The following is a 15,582-nucleotide window of genomic DNA, read 5'->3' on the forward strand; positions in this document are numbered from 1 at the left end:
GTGCAGATAAAAGTCTGTGACACACTTAGGTCAGGACCTGGTACACCAAATGAGAACCAGAATCGGCATTTTCTTCACCCCTATCCGCAGCAGTATCATCTACTAAAATCCTTTCTGGCTCTTGCTGCTACTGCTGCTAAGTCACTTCAGTCATGTTCGACTCTGTGCGACCCCACAGACGGCAGCCCACTAGGCTCCTCTGTCCCTGGAATTCTCCAGGCAAGAACACTGGAGTGGGTTGCCATTTCCTTCTCTTTTGGCTCTTAGACCCTATATAATCTTGAATTAGCCAGCACCATCTCAACCTGCTATTCAACCTAGTGTGTTATTTCCTTAAAGATGGCCAGTAACTTGACCCACCCAACTCCTTTTTTAATCCATAGTTTCTACCTTCTTCTACAACCCCAAGTGGCCCACTTCTCTCTCCAAACAGAGGTATGTTTGAGCAACATATGTTTGTGCCAAGTGGTACTGCATGCACGGTCATATGCATTTCCTAGGTATGACATCAATGCAGGATTGACGTTCCTCCTACCTTTCAAATCGCCCTCCGCGGTACCACCCCATGCATCAACCGAGGTCAGCAGGCATTAAACTGATAAGCAGTCTGACCCATGCTTAGAATGCTGTAGTCAAAGATTCAGTAAAAGAAACAACTGATGTGATTCATTCACTCATAGTTTGGTTCCAAAAACCTTAATAAGATTTTGGTGTTGTTCCACTAGCTGAGGATATCAACATGAACCAATTTAGGCAGGTAGGCAGGCAAATAAGAAAATTTTGTCATATTGTTTTATATATACATATATATTTAATGCTATAGAAGCATAGGGTAAGATCACTAAATACAGGGGGAGTGGCGGCAGGGAAGAAGGGCAACGGACTTCAGGGAGGGCTTCTAAGAAGAGGAATCATTTCAGGTAGATCAGTTGGAGGATAAAGAGGGGCTACTGGGGCTTTCAAGACCAAGTGCAGCGTGGAGTATATCACTGTTTCACTGCAGGTCGGTTAGGTGACACTGGCATGAAATTTACCACCAAGGGAGCAGTGGAGATGGGCAACAGCCAAGTCGCAGTGAATCCTGCACAGTGTGTTGAGGGTTTGGACTTTATCCTGCAGGTAATATAAAGTCAGTGGAGGATTTTAACCAGGGCAGCCACATGATCAGACTTCTTTAATAATCTGGGCTGTGTACATTACAGAGAATCTTTAACATTACAGAATTCACTCTTCATTTTGTTGAGTTACAAAATCGATGCCATCAGAGGGACAAACTCTATACCAACACCACAGAGTTGACTTTAGGATGCGGATTCTTGTGCAGCCAGTCAAGTGCTTGTTTTGACTCGGTTGCATTGCCCTCGTGTGCCAGGACACAATTTTCAAGGAAAGATGCAAAAAGCCCCTTTATAATCTAACTCTCCTCTTAAACAGCTTATAACACACATATCAATGATTCAGCCCCATTCTCCTTTGGGCCTTAAAAGAATGGACATACCTTTTTTTTTTTTTTTTTCTTTTTCAACATTTAAAAGAGATCTTTTTGCTTTTGAGTTTCACTTGAGTTTTGACTCAAGTTGCTATGTTAAAGCCTGTGAATTGAGCCCAAAGTTATTTCACGCTTCTCTGGATTGATAACTTAATTGTTGAAGTCATGAGAGTCAAAGATTCAATCAAGAAACCTCTAGAAACAGCCTTCAGATTATGCAACGTCAGGAAATAGGAGCCGTTTTCTGTCTTCCGCAAGTCAGCACTCCACCAAAAGGAACATAACAGTTTAATGTTCTGTCCAAGAAGGGAATGCTTATTTACCTGAAATAATGGACTGACCAAAGTAACTTGCATCTGGTCTTGATTGATACAACACTTACTTGAAGATTAACCTCGACAATCAAGCCCTTAAACTCGAAAACAGCATCACCCACAAGAAAATAAAACCTGAATTTATAATGCAAATGTCCCCAAACTGCTGATCCTACACCCATGCAAATTCAATGCATGCAGACAAAACCAAAAGAAAAAAAAGCAACAAACTGAACGCAAAAATGAATTTTGCTTGCAATCCACTAGCATTTCCCTAGGTTTCCTGGTATCTGGTATGGAACAGTCCTTCTTATGCACTGGCTCCTTTAATCCTCAAAACCACCTGATGAGTTAAACATTATTATAAATGTCATCTTACAAATGAGGAAGTCAGAATGTTAAAAGAAGTAAGCGACTCAAACTCATTCCAATTTGAAGAGATGACTCCGTATCTATGCGTCTCCAAAACTATTAATACGTACTATATGAAGCAGTGTGAGGCTCATTTGGGGAGACATTAATAAACTCAAAAATTTTCACTATTTAGAAAGCTGGACTTATTCATTACTCAGGGCTTAGAATAATAGCATGACTGTAGGCCTCTGAATGAAACAACACAGTGTGAGGAGCACTGGTCTATTAATTATCTCTGTCTCACACAACTGGTGATGCAGTCAAGACAAGCATCAGCATCCGTGGTTTCAAAGCAGGAGGCTGACCCACATCCAGACCCCTACTAGTCTCGGTTCACGGCTACACAAGCCCATTTCCCATAATCTCTCTTTGCTTTTCTGCTTTTCAGTGACAACAGGTTTAATAATTGTAGCTGTTACATGAGTGGAGCAAGAGACAGAACAGACGGATCCATTCGGATCTATTGGCTGGCGTCTTCCAGTCCCTAAAGATTAGAGATACCACTCATGGAACATCAGTTCTGGGTCAGCCAATTTCCGTACATTATCTCATGTAATCTTTGTATTCTTCCAACTATATTTTATTACCCTTACTACCCCATTATACAGATAGGAACACTGAGGCCCAGAGATAGAAAGTGGGTCTTGGTGAATAACAAGATTAAGGACTTCAGCCTCATTCTAACTCCAAAGTCCATGCTCCTTTGAGTGTCTAATGAGGCCAATGAATCAAACCCTTACATAGCCACAATTTAGTGCTTAAGAGTATAGCAGGAAAACATGTGTTCAGTCTGAAACACATTTTTTTATAATAGTACAATTCTGTGAGTGAGGATCACAAAGCAGATATACAACACTATTTTTAGGTTAAAAAGCTGCAGAGTATTATTCCACATTACAAGAGAGGAAATTCAGTTTAAGAGAAGGCTAAGCCAAGTTAACTAATTTGCCTAAGATCCCTTTGAAAGCTAGAATAAAGAGCTAGAGGTAAAACCTAGGTGCTTTTGACACAAAAGCCACGCTCTTTCCCTTCTCCCTCAACAAGTGGCTATATTTCTGTTGATGCAGAAAACGACTCCTCCTCCCAGAGAGGGAAAGGAGATCACTCACCAATTCAGGGGAAGGACTCATGGTCTGTACCCCCAGTTCCAGGGAGAGCACAGGGCTGAGGAACGCAGGCCCTGGTTCCAGACCGCCTGGTTCCTAGGCCAGCTCCGCCACGTATTAGCACTGTGACCTTGGGCACATGATAGAAAGAAGTAACTTTGCTCTAGGTAAACTATCTTGTGATTATAAGTATACACATTTAGCTCTTTTTCAGATTTTTGGTTAGAGTAGGGAATGAAAACATTTAGGACTAAAGTGAATTCCAGGCCTGAGGTATTTGGATAAATTGCTTCAACTTTCTGTTTCATTCTGACAATGGAGATTTTGCAGTGAAAGTCACTTTAAAACATAAGGCTTCATTGCTATTGATAAGCTTGGCTGTGGTGGTGGTTTAGTCACTAAGTCGTGTCCGATTCTTTGCCGCCCCATGGATTGTAGCCCGCCAGGCTCCTCTGTCCATGGAATTCTTCAGGCAAGAATACTGGAGTGGGTTGCCATTCCCTTCTCCAGGGGATCTTCCCAACCCAGGGATCAAACCTGCATCTCGATTCCCTAGGTGCCTGACACTGGACTAAGAACTTTTTGTGGATTATTTCACATAATTTTCACAACCACCTTTGAGAAATGTACTGCTCTCCCTTTTGGCAGATGGGGAAACCAAGGCTCAGAGGATCAGCCAACCAAAGCAGGCCATCTAACTGCTGTCTGTTTAGTTCTGTTTAGTTCATCACACCTCTGCTCTGCTGTTTCTTTCACCTGTGTTCAAATGATTCCAGGATCTTTTAAAGAACACTTTCATTTCCACTAAACTGATAAGTTACAAAGTGGTGCTGCCACCACGGATGGTCCAACAGTCATTTGTTGCAAAAAATCATAACATCAATGCAGGAAATGAATTTTTACTATTCATGCAGTTGGACTGAAAGGGAATTACAAAGCAAAGGTCACAACTTTAACAGCTGATAGCTTTAGCAAAAAGACATTATTCAGTAGTTTTCCAAAAATGATCACAGTCACTGAAAACTGTCTTCAGAAACAGCATGAAAAGACAGTCAGAGCAAATTGATTAAGGTAATCCTTGAAACAGCTTTCTACTCCCAAGAAATTATTTTGCAACAATTTTCAAATATTTAACAACCTTCCCCTCTGCCAACAAAAGTACCATTTTATTTGACAGACACCAAGAACTTGGCAGTGATTCTTAATTCCATAAAATAAAATGGCATTTTTCCAGTTAACAAGGGGCCTCCCTCACAATGGGTCAGGGGAGGCACGCCTCTGATGGCTAGGGAGACTGAGGATCACTCTGGGCTCCCAGACTGTGGGAGTGTTACTGCTCTTCACTGCCATTTACACTCCTGGGTGGTCCTGGGAGCTGAGTCAGAAGCAATGCCTCACTCACCCCAGGAGCTCTGCTTTGCCTGCTCAGCCTTCCCCTTATAAGATTAAAAAACCATCATCTTCACACACACATTTTTTTTTTAAGTCTCAAGCCTTACAGATTATATGTATATTTAAACATAGGTGCATTCCATTGACGTGGTTCAGTGGAATCTAGTTTGTAGAATTAAACAGGCTTGGCTTCAAATCCAAACTCTTCCACTTATGTGCATTTTGCCCCACTTTTAATCTTGGGCAAGTGTTCTTAATCTCTCTGAACTTTAGTTTCCTTATTTGTTGAATAAATGATATCAATAATGATATCTGCTTCATAAGATTTTTTTTTTTTTGGCTAGAATCAAATGAGAAATTCCTGTGCAGTTTGTGGCCTGGTGCCTCAGGTATGGTGAGTAATCAATGGGTATTAACTAAGTAGCTAGTCTTTTTATTTCCTTATTGTTCCTTTTGTTAAGCAGCTAGTCTTTTGGCCCATTTTGTATGCCTGTTAACGTCACAGCAAAGAGAAAAATGAGGTAGAGGATGTAAAATTGGAGGAAAATTCGGTTTAATCTGCCAAGAGTGCTAAGGAAGGTAGATTGTGTATAAGGAAGGCAGTTAAGGTATAAAGCTCCCTTTTTTTTTTTTTTTAACTTTTCTGTTAGAGTAATAGTTGATTAACAATGTTATATTAGTTTCAGGTGTACAAAGTGATTCAGTTATACAAACACGTGTATCTATTCTTTTTCAGTTCTTTTCCCACTTAGGTTGTTACATAATATTAAGTAAGTAGAGTTCCCTGTGTTACACAGGAGGTCCTTGTTGGTTATCCATTTAAAAAATGGCAGTGTGTACATTATCAATCCCAAATTCCCCAACTATCCCAAGCTCTATTATTTTAATTCACTTATTCATGCAAGCCCTATACCCAAAGTCAAGAAATGCGAATAATGCATTTATGTCTTTCAGTATGTGGATTTATGGAAAGGTTCTGCGACTCACTCTTCTTGCTAAGCAGGGACTGGTTATTTACTAGGAGGAAGCCCCTGTGCCCTTACACAGCCTATCTCACTTAATCACATCATCAATACTACCCACAGGTAGTTATTTCTGCACCCATTTTAGAGACTGGGAAAGTAAAGCTCAGAGAGAAATACTTACTGAAGAACACACTGCTAGTAAGTGGCAGGACCACTACTGTGTTTGCTTCAGTCCAGTGGTTTTCGTATTCTCATATGCCTGCCAGTTTTGCTTAGTAAATAGTGCATATTCACTGAAAATTAATGCTGTAAATGGGGACCAAAGTAGCCTTTCCAATCATTAACCAGACGTTTCTATGTATGACACGGCCAGGACAGTAGTTAAAATTTGCCTACTGTTAAAAAAAAAAAAAGAAAGAAAAAGGCTTCTAAAACAGGTTATTGGCCCTTAACAACCTGATATCAGGCGTTTATTCATTCCACAACATTCAATTTATTTTCACTGAGCCTCTAGTGTGAACCACTCCACAAAATTTTTGTTGCCAAATTCTATTACAGGCAGCTGTTTTTAATATCTGACTGCATTTGTTTTTGACTCAATGCTCTTATGAGCAGAGTGTGTATCTTTGAGGTTCTGAATAAGCTGCACTAACGGACTGCGGTAGTGCCAACTGAATCTCGGGGTGTTGATCATGACCAGAAAACCCTTTGAGTTAACAAGGAAAAGACTTTATCTTGGTTTCCTCATCTGTGAAATGGGACCTAAGAAGAAAAGGTCTTTGAATTCACTCATCTTGGAACTGTTTTCTACTAAGTGCTATTTTGGCATAACCTTATTATCAGGGTGATCTGATTTTACAAAACAATCATGAAAGCTATTTAAAATGGCTACACATTTAAATGTCAAATGCTTGACACAAACTATAATAAATATCATTCCCTCAAGCCAAATCATTTATCTGTGACATTTATACAGAAATGCAAACAATAAATGGTCAAATCAACTTGGGGGTTAGAAGTCTGTGGAATTAAGAATCTAAAAGATCCGAGTTTCAAATGGAGGACTATTTTTTATAGTTTACTATTTCCTAGTACTGTTCAGACAGAGAGTACCATTATGGCTACAGTATATTATAAACAAATGTGTCCTAAAGTTTTAAAATACTTTCCTGGGCAGGGGTTAAGAATTAGAAAAAACAATATTGTTAAAATTTGTTGCATAACAATGGAAGGATTATATAAATCCTACTTTGTAGTTCTATGCTTTTCTACATAGAATTAATTTTATCCAGTATTAAAAACGTTATGCTAATAACTTCTTTTGGATTTTTCATGAATGTTTTCTGACTTCTTTACTATTCCAGCATTTTAGCACCCACTTTGGACCATCTGGAGGCAGAAAGCACAGAGCCAGTTCCTATAGTGTGATACTATATCTAACAAGCAGTAGAATGACCTGAGTTCATTCTCTGCCTAACAGAACACATCAGAGATCTCTGGGTAGGGCTGGCTGAAGGTAGCAGCTTTCTAAAATTGCCAGAGATCCAAGCTAAAGCAATCACAGAGGTCTTAGTCGATCATCAAAAATGGAAATCCCTAATGCAGTGACTACTTCAGAAGTGTTAAACTGTAGGTTTACACAGAACCGTAACTACTGATGTGCAACTGCTCGGGTTTGTTTTGCAATCCTTGGCTTTTCTGGATCACATTAGAAACCATCCTATAGGAAACATTGCTACCCTTCCTCCCTCCTCCCTTCTAAAGTTCTGCAGTGAAGTCAGTTTTAACAGCCATCTATAAGTCCCCCCACTCCAATATTCTTGCCTAGAGGATGCCATAGACAGAGGAGCATGGCAAGCAACAGTTCATGGGATCGCAAGAGTTGGACACGACTTCGCGCTATCTTTCTTTTCTTTCTTATAAGGACAACACATTCCAGGAGAGGAGCAAGGCCTTTGTAACACAACCTACTTTCTCTGCTACACTCTTCTTGGAAATCAAGAGATGCATGTTTTCATAAGGCATCTAGGAAGGCTTCAGAAAGGGACCCTAAGTAAACAGTCAAAAACTCAGCAAAACAGAGTCCGTGACAATAGATTACCACTATTAAGCTGTAATTTTTAGAGGCAACTTGGTTTACTACCACTCAAACACTGGCATTTAGAAGAAACAGGCCAATTACCAGATGTAATTCAGTCCTGGACTTTTGGTAAAGACACTTAAAAGGAAAGGTCCTTGGCTTCAGAGATTTCATGTCAAGGTGACAAAGAGGCAAAAGTGCTAAGCACCCCCACAGGGCTTTTACACAAAAGATGAACTTCTGCTCCTGAAAGGGCAACAGAGTATGTGTATGTAAGACAAACAACGGCTCCCTCCAGGTTATGCTCTTTCTTTCCCGGTCTCCAGTGGTGGCTTAGTGTACAGTCAGGGTACATTAGACAGCGGGGACACCCTTTCTGCAAAGGTGAAGGAGGCTGGGGCTTGCTTTTGCAAATGAGCAGTGACGGAGCTCTGCTCTTGCTCTCGTCTTGTACGCCCTTTTGCATGGTCACCCTGGAGAGCAAAGGCATTATTTGCAAGGCAACTGTCAGATTTCTGAGCTGCTGTCTGTGTGCCAGGAACACAGAAAAGGCACCCTAACTGCCCCCCTTAGAGACTACATTCTAATCAGCTGCACTCCAAGCCCCAAGGCAACAGCTTACACCTGCAAAGTCAAGTGCTGAATTCTTATATCCAGATAACCGAAAGATAGCCACTGCTGCCGTTCAAGTGTCTGGATCACCGCCTCAATTCTGAACATGGTTTTAGTAGGAAGCTCGCTAGATTTTGCTGATGATGAGAGCAAATGGTACATTGTTGTCATAGTCACAGCTCTATTTTCTGCAGAATTTGTAGTCTTTTGCCTGGAAGAGGGGGGGTCCAATTGATCTTTGAATATTCTCATGCCAATCATGAGCAAAGTGGCTTCTGGCTGCCAAGGAAATCCAGCTGCTGGCTACCAGGCTAGTCCCAGGTTCCAGTTCTGTCAGTCGGCAAGAGAAGCTAAGGAAAAGTGGTGAGTAAGAGGTCTTCCAGAGCGGTCCTAGACCTGCAAAAACCCACGACAAGGAGAGACTCAGATGGCAAGGAGCCATCCTCAGGAACAGTCTCTCCCGGAGGCAGAAGAGCTGCTCCCTCCTTTCTCAGCCTCTGCATCTCCAGCTGCAGACCCCTCCTCTTCACTCTCTTCTCAGGATTAGCTCTAGGGCACCATAAGACTAAGACTAAGACTCAGTGACTCGCCCAAGACTACAGAGGCTCAGTGACTGGCCCTGGAGCCTGAGCCAAGTGCAGGACCCACATCTCTGATACCCTTCACGAAAGCTCTTTCTATACATTTCTACTCCAGGCACACAGATATTAGAGACCTCAGGGGCAGAAATGACAAGCTAATACGGGGAGGCAGGCATACATTAGTTATGAAAGAGGATCTCTCTGGCTGTCTGACTTTGCCTTAAGATTCTTCTTCACTTAAGAGAATTTAAAGATTGGAAGAGAGACAGGAAAGATCCCCTTTAGTGAGGGATACTGCTAAAATAGGAAGTGTAAACACCATTCTTTATAGAAAAACTATCAAGCAGTAGCTGAAAAGGCTAAAAGTAGAACAATTTAAAGTGAAATCTCCTTCATTTTGCCCCATTGGATTTATTTTCCATATATATAAGTTATATGGTTATACCCCATAACCACATATAAGACAATGGTTATGATTTCTATTCACACCAAAGCAATGACTACATGAACCTCAGAACCAATGGAAGCTTAAACACCAACTGGTTCAAATGTCTATTTTACTAGAACCTTAGAGAATTTTAAAAGTGTAAGACACTGAGAAATCACCTAGTCCTACTTTTTCATTTTACAGTAGAGGAAACTGAGGTCCAGAGAGATTCAAATACCTTCCCAAAGTCATATAACATAGTATCTGTGCTAAAAAAGAACTCCATCCCCTAATAACCAAGTCAATGAAGCAACCTAGAAAAATAGGAAAATGTAGTCAAAAGACAAAGAGAGTTATATAAAGGACAGTCTTCCTGTCCTTTCTGACACACATTGTGATTTTAGAAAAAGGTCCCTGAGGCCTAACTATAAGAAAATCACATTCCCCCCCCATCACCTCCATTTTTCTGGACAGAAAGAAATAGGTAGAGATAGATAATGACAGTTCTCTCCCACCCTCAGTAAACAGTTTTAGCATGCCCATAATTAAGTGAAAAGACAAAAGCATCTCACTGCATCTATAAATCAGTAAGGCTACAGTCAATGGTTTCTATGAGACAAAGTCCAAACAAAATAATCCTGAAAGCAGCATATATTAGAAAAGCATCCTGGTGTTTCTTCAATTTGTTTTCTAAATTGTTCCAACTGCACAGGTGACTAACACTGAAAAAAAAGACAGTCTCCTGCAGCTGCTCATGATTCATGTACTAGAAAACAAAGATAAAAGATCATTCCTGACAGATTTATATCCAAGTGTCTTATTCTAATTTACAAAAGGGAACGTTAAGGTAATCAAGGGAAAAAAAAAAAAATCTCCCAAAATTGCATAATGGGAAAAAAAAAATGTCACTGCATGTTGCCTGGTAAAGACAGTAAAGAACCCTGCAGACGTGAATCCTTGTCCTCACTCAGAAGAGCAAGTTCAAGAACATCAAGGACAAGAAGCTGACCCAGTCCCTTCTAAAAAGAAATAACATAAATCCTCAGATTTCAGATTAGAGGGGCTCAGAAAGCGAGAATGCAGAAATATGAAAGTGAATCAGAGATAGTGATATTTCCTTTTTCTATTTTCACTCTCATTTTCACTTTTAAAGAAAAAAATTTAAAGAATTTAGCATCTCCCATGCCATGGATAGCCTTTCTTTTCACACATTCTTGATTTGATGAGTACAAACACATTATCAGCCTATAAAGTTGAATCCACAGATCGAGATTATGAAAATTTGGTCTCTATGCTTTGATGGTTAAGCATCGTTTACCTGCAAAAGCTAGTTTTATCTCTGGCTTTTAAGAGAGCCAGGAGGCAACTTTCTTCTAGGGATAATAAATTTAGGCTGTAACCACAAGCAAGCCACTGTGCTGGGATACATAAAATCCCATTTAATCCTTACAAATCTTTATAACTATTTGATAAGCATTGTACAGATTACAAAATGGAAATCCCAAGATGTTAAACCACGTGCCTAAAGTCATTTTTCTCACCAGTGGTAAAAGAGGAATTAGAATCAGTCCTGACACAGATGTGTAGAGCGGACTTTTGGACTCCGAGGGAGAGGGAGAGGGTGGGATGATTTGGGAGAATGGCATTGAAACATGTATACTATCATGTGGGAAACGAATCGCCAGTCTGTGTCCTATGCAGGACACAGCATGCTTGGGGCTGGTGCACAGGGATGACCCAGAGAGATGTTACGGGGAGGGAGGCGGGAGGGGGTTTCATGTTTGGGAACGCATGTACACCCATGGTGGACTTGTGTCAATGTGTGGCAGAACCAATACAGTATTGTAAAGTAAAATGAAGTAAAAGTAAAAATTAAAAAAATTAAATTAAAAAAAAAAAAAGAAAAAGAATCAGTCCTGAAAAGCTAAAGTTTAAGATGTCTTCACTATTTTTTAGGTGCTCCCTGGACATGGATGGGGAAGGGCACATGAAGTGGGGCTTGCCAGACCATGCAAGAACCTCTCATATTCAGACTAGCTACTTGGGGAAGAACTTATTCTTTTTAACATTATTGATGGTGATGGAAAGATTTCAATCACATCATTATAGAATAAATGTGACTCACAATTTGCTCTCTACAAATCAGCAGTCAGATATAAATAAAATTTGGCAATTTTAATTGGGTTGGCTCAGCCCTTCAGATTTCCATATGGTTATTTTCCTTGTTTTATGTTCAACGTAATCGATTTAGCACTTGCGTTTCAAAGTTTTGGCAGAATGTATCAATTAAAAGCTACATAAATTAGGGTTGTTCAAAGCACACATTCCAAATGGAGTGATTTCTAAGGACAAGATTAAAAAATGCTCTTTTCACAAATGTTAAATTTTTCCAAAAACTTGCATCATCACCCAGAAGACAAACTTCACAAAGACAAAAAAAAGGGGAGGGGGATATCTTCTTTGGAAAAACAAAAGCTAATAATCATTCTATTTGCTTCTTCTGAGAACTAACGTGTGCCTAAATTGGTCTTCTCTACACCATTTGCCAGACGAAATTTTCCTATCTTCATATTTCTAAACCCAACAGCAGTTGTGAAAACTCTCACAAACCATCTCAAAACTAAAATGTAAGTACATCAAAAAACATGGCATCAGCCCTGTTAAACTAATAGCATTTTTCTAATTGGTCTTGCAAATTAATATGTCCAATTGTTATTATATGCTGAATATAGATGTTCTAAGCCAGAGAGAGACACAATTCTCTTCAGAAACCGTAAAACCACACAACAAGGATAAAATACATTCAGAAATCTGAAAAATGCAAACCACTTTCATTTCTGTAGACATGTGATTAAAACTTAACCGTTCAAATTGCTCCTCACGACTCCTGCCGTGTAATTATTGCCCATCTGCTGGTCCATCACATGTGCTAAATAAATGAAAGAATCGTTTTTTCACACCCCAAGTGGTTGTTGGTGGAATTTCCACATTTATTTAGCTTGACTATAAGGCTAGAATGTGTCTTATAGCCTGGTGTCCCTGTGATTCTTGGAGAGCTGCATAATTCAAGTATATTAATTTATCATTCTATATCTTGGGTAATGGAAGGGTACACAACTGTTTGCTTTATTACAGACCTTGAAATTGATTCCATCTTTATAAATGACTATTTCAACTACTGAATATTAATAGCTATTCCATCCTTTCGAGTATAACATTAGATTCACTGGAACAATTGATCTCATCTCTTAATGCCAGATTACCTTATGTTACTTTCCCTCCATACAGAGTTGCACTAGAAAATTTCTTTGTAACTTTTGGATTAGAAAATCTAACAATATGAATGAGGACCTACGCACCCTCCCCCATTTCCACTGATTACTTCATTGATTTCATGTTATTTCCAGGGTCTCCTTCTTCAGTGGCAAGAATGTGGAATTGCTAGAAGTATCCTTAAAGGAAACCTTGAAGGTCATTAGATCCCAGGCAATGAATGCCTTCATTCACCAAGGGCACTGCCCTGCTTTGCCTCCAGCCCTTCAGCATCAGCAAGTTCCCCCAAAGGGCTTGCACTTTTACTCAGCCTGAGCAGGTCACATTTCTAAAATACTTGCCTGTCTCCAACGTCCCTGGTCAGCAGTACTGATTCACTGCCACCAAGGAGTTTCAGGCTAGTTCGACCTCTTTCTAGTTTTCAATGGCATTATTCCATGTAATCCGATTTACACAGCCATTTAATCAAAGTGAGAAAGGAGATTACAGAGCTCACCGTTTGTTTTGCAAAGCAAGCAAGGGTGCAAGGATCATCAATCCTACCGAATCTAAGTTGACTTGATAGTACCGTCCCATACGCCCCCCCCCCACCCCCCACCTTTGGATTGTTGGTCATTAACCTGATCTGTCTCCAGAGATCTTGTTTAAATAGGAAGGTTTCGGCTCTTTTCCTGAATCGGAAGGTAGCGGGGTTCTCCACCCAGATCTCACTACTGCCATTCATGTGAGCAGATGCTACTGTGACAAAGAATTGGTTCCCCGCCCATGCTTATTAATTTCACACAGCAGAAAGCATGTATAAGTCAAGCAATTACGTTAAAACTTCTGTTGCCAGTCTTCCATATTTGCATTTCAACAGCCCGCTGCGGTGATCCCAGGTGCTCTGCCAATAAACTAACCTGCTGGCAAGAAAGAAACCTGCGCTGCGCTCCTTTCCTCCGCCTTGGGCAGCTACCCTAGAGATTACACAAACCTTTCTGCCAGGCCAAGTCCCAGACCCCTGCTCTTTTCCACACAGTGTAATGGGCTCGGGTCTTTCTACTTGGTTCTGAATGCGTTGGTACCCTTCCCAGATCTAGACGTTTATTGAAAATGTGACACTTAGTGAGTCATTAAATAAAGCATTTTCAAGATTCTAAACTGAAGACGTATACAATCTTTTCACCCGCCACTTCCACCCCCTCGACACGTGTCAAGAATTGCAATCTCCAACAGAACCTCTGGGGGGTGAGAGGGCAGCCTTACCTAACCCGCAGCAGATAACACAGAAAAATTCCTAATGGGAGAAAGTAGAGGTGAGAGCTGGCGAAAAGAACTGTGGATGGGAGTGCCACGCCGGCCCTTTATCAAGGACAAGCCAGAGATATCTGCTGCAAGGAAAGAAAAGGAAAAAAAGAAAAAACCCCAACTAATTGTACCCCTAGACGGTGCTCTACCCTCTGTGCTTCTTGTGCATAATGCAAATTTTGCAGCACCGGGAATTACCTCCATAACTACCACCAGAGGTGCCCATTAAAATACGCACGCGCGCACACTTATACAACTTTTTCTCTTCTGTAATGGAAGAAAGTGGGTGCAATGTGGAGGTATTACCCTATCTAGAGCTCGCCTAGAGCCGCAAACCTGGCAGGCGCCGCGGGAGCCAAGTTTCCCCCGGCTGGTGGGGCAGGTTCTCCGCCCAGCTGAGCGCGGCGAATAAGGACCTCGGAGTTAACTCGGACCAGAGTCCACACAAGCCCGGCACCCACACCGGAGCCACACAAAAATCTGAGTACGCGAGTGACCGAGCGTGGCGCGTGGGGAACTGTTGTGTAATCTTCCCGAAATCCACGGGAAAATGTCTCCCGTGCAAGGACGTGCCTTTCTGGAATAACTTCAACTCTCCGGCCAAAGAACAGATCCTTCTGTCTTACAGGAATTGCGGCTCCCGACTGACAGCTCCCAACTTATGGCTCCAAACTTGACACTCGCTCATCCTTCCCACTCCTCTCCAGGCTCACCCAAGCCGGGCGGCTGGGGCTCGCGCGCCTCTCCTGCCTCCCCCACACCCTCCAGGCTCGTCCGGCAGGCACAGCCCCGCACGCCGGGGCAGCTGGGGCCGGAACGCGCCGGCCTCCGGGCACGGTTTTTCTTGGAGAGCTGGCGAGCTCCCCGGCGCGCCCTACTTACTTGTGTCTTCTTCATAAGGAAAGGCAGCGCTGTGATCCAGCCCAAGCAGCGGTGTGGCAACTCCGTTTAGCTGTTCTGGAGCTCCAGCATACTGCATGAGCAGCGGCTGCAGATAGTCCACGCATTGAGCCCGAGCGCAACGCCCGCTCCACTGCCAGTGCTTGACGCGGCGATCCCTGTCCCGGCGCGAGACGGTGAGCGAAGCCCGGGCCGGCGCGCCGCCAGCACTTTTATACGGCTCCCGCCCGCCTACTCCGGACACGCCTCCTTCCCTTCCGGAGCCCCGGGGAAGCAAGCCTGGGCTGGGGCAGGGGGCAGGGGGGCAAACCCTGGAGGGCGGCTGGAGCGCCAGAAGTTGGACAGATCAAGCGAAGCGCGTTCCAGCGCTGGGGGGCTGGTGCGCGCAAGGCTGGGAGACCACTGGGGCGCGGGGGCGCCTAGGACGAAGGTGAACACGCAGCAGCCGCCACTCGCGCTGCGCCCCGGGCGCGGAGAGTCTCTGATCTGCCTCTTAGCCTGGCATGGCCGGGGACTCACGAGAAACCTTGAGCTTGGGCGACGGCTGGTAGTTTCTTCTCTACTGCAGAGGCGGGGCTGGAGGGGTCACTCGGGGCCTAGCGAAGAATTCACCTCATCCTGCTTTAGGGAAAAATATGTTTAAAGCTTAATTAGGATCTATATAGTTAGGCCATTGTCCCACTCCAATTTTTTTAAACAGTTACTTTAGTGAATGGATATTTAATCATTGAAATGACTGTTG

General features: G+C 42.3%; 1 protein-coding gene across 2 annotated transcripts in view; it reads right to left on the bottom strand.

Annotated features, from left to right (window-relative positions):
- The window catches only part of KITLG (KIT ligand), a 107,293-nt gene extending 92,268 nt beyond the window's left edge, over positions 1-15,025 (bottom strand). Inside the window, exon 1 of one of the 2 annotated variants that reach the window (XM_018047536.1) lies at positions 14,823-15,025. In XM_018047536.1, coding sequence (XP_017903025.1) covers positions 14,823-14,837 — 15 coding nt within the window. In that variant the 5' untranslated portion in view covers positions 14,838-15,025. 2 annotated transcript variants of the gene reach the window in all.

Source organism: Capra hircus, chromosome 5 (genome assembly GCF_001704415.2).
Source record: "Capra hircus breed San Clemente chromosome 5, ASM170441v1, whole genome shotgun sequence".
In the NCBI taxonomy this organism is placed as follows: domain Eukaryota; kingdom Metazoa; phylum Chordata; class Mammalia; order Artiodactyla; family Bovidae; genus Capra; species Capra hircus.